At 37.0% G+C, this 4257-nt stretch overlaps 1 protein-coding gene across 1 annotated transcript; it reads left to right on the top strand.

Moving 5' to 3' along the window:
- Window positions 1–593: 593 nt before the first annotated feature.
- Window positions 594–2651, top strand: LOC113331615 (O-acyltransferase WSD1-like). Its single transcript, XM_026578307.1, has 4 exons — window positions 594–1419; window positions 1526–1915; window positions 2000–2137; window positions 2270–2651. Exons 1-4 carry the CDS (start codon window positions 613–615, stop codon window positions 2453–2455), a joined length of 1521 nt encoding a protein of 506 aa, XP_026434092.1. The 5' UTR covers window positions 594–612; the 3' UTR covers window positions 2456–2651.
- Window positions 2652–4257: the final 1606 nt, after the last annotated feature.

The following is a 4257-nucleotide window of genomic DNA, read 5'->3' as shown; positions in this document are numbered from 1 at the left end:
CATCCGTTCCCGTCTTTGCATCCTCAAATATGAGAAAGTAGGTGAGAAGATAACATCACAATTTAAAGCTTCCCTAATTTTTCCGACTGATAACAGTTGCACCGGAAAGGACGGGACCACTAGAATGTCAGAGAAGACGAAGTTTGTGGGAATATGTTAATATATTCACTCCCTAGAACGGGTAATTTCCACTCCCATGGACTTCAATGCATGTAGTATGCTTTTCATTTTTCATATAAATCAATTACTTTCTTAGCTAATTGATGCAGTGTGAAACCAAAACATATGGTTGGTACTTGGTAGATAAGATCATAAGAAGACCTCAGTAATGACTTAACTGTAATTCTCGGAACAATCAAAAGCCATACTCCACAAGTGGGTGGAACTTTAAATTATTTTCATCCATATTTGGTTTTCTTTTAACCGAAATTAATTTTCATGAGTCAGAAGTGGGTGAAACCTAACCATATTACTAGTGTGGTGTGGACGGTGGAGGAGTAATAAGGAGGGGGTGTCAGATGTCAATCTTTGAATGACCTGTATATATATATATGCACAAGAGAGAAAGGATATATGTACCAGCTAGACAAAAATCTATTTCTAAGAGCAAAAATGGATAACAGCCACAACAGCAATGAAGCAAATAGAGACGAAGAAACAAGTCCTCCAGTGAGCCCAGTATCACAGAGCTTGAACAGTAAAATCGCATCACTCATCATTTACGTTGTTTTCGAACTAGAAAAATCGATCACAGAATTTGAAACACTAGATTTTTTGCGCACCCATTTGGTACCACAAAACGTTCGTTTTTCTTCGATTATGGAGAGAAACAAGAAAGGTGTTTTAAGGTGGAAACGGGTTGGTATACATCTCGAAGATCATATAATCGTTCCAACATTCCCCAATGGTTTAACTAGAGAACATTACGATGAAATGTTGCGAGAATACATATCGAAGATAGGTTGTGAGAACTTTCCAGAAGGAAAACCATTATGGGAAGTTCATTTAGTTAAGTACCCAAGTACGAAGGGTGCTTGTACTATGATCTTTAAGTTTAGTCATGCAATTGGTGACGGTTATTCATTTATGAGAGTCTTTTTCAAGTGTTGTGGAAGAGCTGACAAACCTTCACTTCCTCTTACTTTTCCGAAAATGTCACTGGTGAAAACACAACCGCAAGATCATGGTAATCGTGTAATAGGATTAGGGAAGAAGTTGTTAGGGTTGATGGGTACGTGCATTAATACATCTTATGATATAGTTGAGACTAGTCTAAGGGTAACGTGTTTAGAAGATCCTCCATCTGCAATCCGGTATTCATACACATCGAAGAAAAGGGAGTTACTCAGACCTTTTAATGTCTACTCAGTGACGATTTCACTTGAAAGAGTCAAGCAAGTTAGAATCAAGCTTGGAGCGGTAAGTTCCACTACTCACCTTAACTATATATAATTAGACTGTTATAATTTACTTTATGGTGATTATAAATTGATTAGAAACAATTCTGTGCAACTGTCATACGCAGACAGTAAATGATGTAATCATCGGACTACTGTCGTATATGATTCACTTGTACACGGAGAGGAAGAAGAAGCTGATGGAGCCGTACGGTGAAGAAGACGGCCTCCTGATGATGGACTCCAATGGTGCAACAAATATGACCTTATGTGTTATGGTAAACACGAGAGTATTTAAAGGCGCAAAGAACTTAGATGATATGATAAAGGCAGAAGCATGGGGGAACCGTTCTAGTATCGCGTTTGCGAAGTTACCATCTTTTCCAAATGATGAGCAAGTGAATCCTCTTGATTTTATAATCACGGCAAAAAAGAATATGGACAGAAAGAAGAATTCCTTGATATTACCTCTTCTAGATCCTTTTCTAAAGACTGCGACACGGGTGCTGGGGCAAAAGGTATGTTAGGCTGTTAATTGATTGCTCTTGGTTGTGGCAAATCTAAGAGTCATCCTAACTATGTAAATAAATAATATGATACAGGTGACTAACGGAGTTTTGTATAAAAGCTTTAAGAACTCGAGTACGATGATATCGAATCTGATAGGGCCAAAAGAGCAAATGGCGTTCATGAACCACCCTGTTAGCAATTGTTACTATATTGTCTCGGGTATACCTCAGGTTAGTATGTATGAATTTATTAAGCAAAAATTACTTGTTTGGTATACCGAAAGCAACAGCACTATGATGAAAATACGATGAGGCAGTGAGGCCTAAGCATTATTTGGTAATTGATATGTATATTGCATGCAGAGTACTACGTTTACATCAGTGACGAACAATGATAAATTGATGGTTGTGGTAACAATGGAGAAGGAATTTATTGATTCAGAACTCTTCACTTCTTGTATGGATGAAGCCTTTGAAAACATTTTCCAAGCAGCTTTCGGAGATAATCAAGACAGGGACGACAACAAAATCAAGAATAAATCCGACTAGATGAAGTCCTTTCTAATCATTCTAGACGCACGAAATTTAAAATCGCTAGCTTCTATTATTTCTTATTCGGACGGTCATCCAAAAATAATAATATGTCATAAGCATAACAATTTTGAGTATTGCTGAAGCATCATCGGGAACACTTAGAATTTTTCCTAGTGTAACTTTTCTTTTAAACAGGAATAAAATTTGTTGTTACAGGAAACTTTCTTCTGAGTAGTAACGTAGAAATTGCCTGATCTGGACCTTTAAAACACGGAAAAACGGAATGCGGCCTGGTACTATTCCTAATTACTAAATTATGGCCACACAAGACGAAAATTATAGCAATGCCACTGAGAATCATGACGGGGGGTATTTGAGTGTCTCATCAGCTGTCACACATTGGAGGGTCAATACATTTAAAGCAGAAACCATACATTATTCTATTACATTTGTCTTTATTTATTTATTTTTGATTGGTCAATATAAAATATTCATTAAAAAAGAGGTATTTAAGAGGGTACCTCAACCCAATAAATACAACAGACACAACCGAGTTTGGAATCGATCATCCAAAGAAAAAAACAAAGAACAAATAACCAAGTGAGCATAATAAAAATTAAACGCCATACATCTCAAATCCAACTCAAAACCACCGGTGGAAATACGAGTCTCATCACCATGTTTGCAATCGGTAAGTTGTTCCGCCCAAATCCAACATTTTAGTGTTTGTTTCCGCCCAAAAATAAGCTTGAATCTTAATATCTCGAATTATACTTTCTAAGTTTCTTTTTTTGTGGTTGTAGATTTTAAAATTCCTTTCTTTCCAAATGCACCACCATATTACAATCGGTAAGTTGTTCCTTATACGGTCAAGTCTTTCGTCACCCCAATCATGACTCCAAATTTTTATAGTCGCGGAAATATTACTATCGTAATTCCAATTGAAGTTGCATCCTTCAGCAAAATAATCCCAAATCCTCTTTGTTCGCCAACAATGATAGTATAAATGGGCACTTGTTTCATCTTCTTCTTCACAAAACCGGCACACCCTATCCACATTCATATGGCTTCTAATAAGTTTGTCCGTTGTCATCAAGCTTTCATGGTATAAAAGCCATAGAAAGAAGTTTACTTTGTACGGAAAATGTCGACACCGAATAATCTCACTTGGGAAGCTAATATGCCTTGTTCACTAAGAGTTCCAAACCCGCATTTAACCGTATAAGCATCAACTATATTGTTTCTATCCACCATCCACAATATAGAATCTACGACCCCTTCTTAAATATTTACCACTTCAAGTAAAGAGTTTATAGAAGCGATCTCCCTCATTATGGCTTGGGAATATCTACTTCGAGACATGAACTTCCATTTGATGCCGCCACTCTCAATCTCATATAACCTAGCCACCACTTTCCCTTATGTTTTTGAAGCTTCAAATGTCAATGGAAATCTATTGCATAAGACGGCATCTCCAATCCAAAAATCTTCCCAAAATCTAATTTCATTTACCGCACCGATCTTAAATTTCACATGTTTATTAAAATCCTCCAGCTCATTACACATATTGTGCCACAAATTACATCCCTTTGGCCCTTTCGGTTGAAGAGTTTCCCAACCGGTTGATGATTCTCCAAATTTTTCCACAATTATCTTTCTCCAAAAAGCATTCTTTTTCATTTCAAATCTCCACCACCACTTTTTTAGAAGCGCGGAGTTCATGTATTTAGACTTTCGGATTCCAAGGCCACCACCTTCTCTAGATTTAACGATTATAGACCGCCCGACATTATGGATTCTTTTCTTGTTAGAATCGT

Source organism: Papaver somniferum, unplaced genomic scaffold (assembly GCF_003573695.1).
Source record: "Papaver somniferum cultivar HN1 unplaced genomic scaffold, ASM357369v1 unplaced-scaffold_125, whole genome shotgun sequence".
NCBI classification, from domain to species: Eukaryota; Viridiplantae; Streptophyta; class Magnoliopsida; order Ranunculales; family Papaveraceae; genus Papaver; species Papaver somniferum.
The sequence above is the reverse complement of the archived record's forward strand: the minus strand, read 5'-3'. Positions and strand labels throughout refer to the sequence as shown.

Coding starts and splice junctions, on each gene's coding strand:
- LOC113331615 (XM_026578307.1), top strand. CDS start 613: ATGGATAACAGCCACAACAGCAATGAAGCAAATAGAGACGAAGAAACA. Junction 1,916..1,999: donor CACGGGTGCTGGGGCAAAAG/GTATGTTAGGCT, acceptor AATATGATACAG/GTGACTAACGGAGTTTTGTA. Junction 2,138..2,269: donor TTGTCTCGGGTATACCTCAG/GTTAGTATGTAT, acceptor TATTGCATGCAG/AGTACTACGTTTACATCAGT.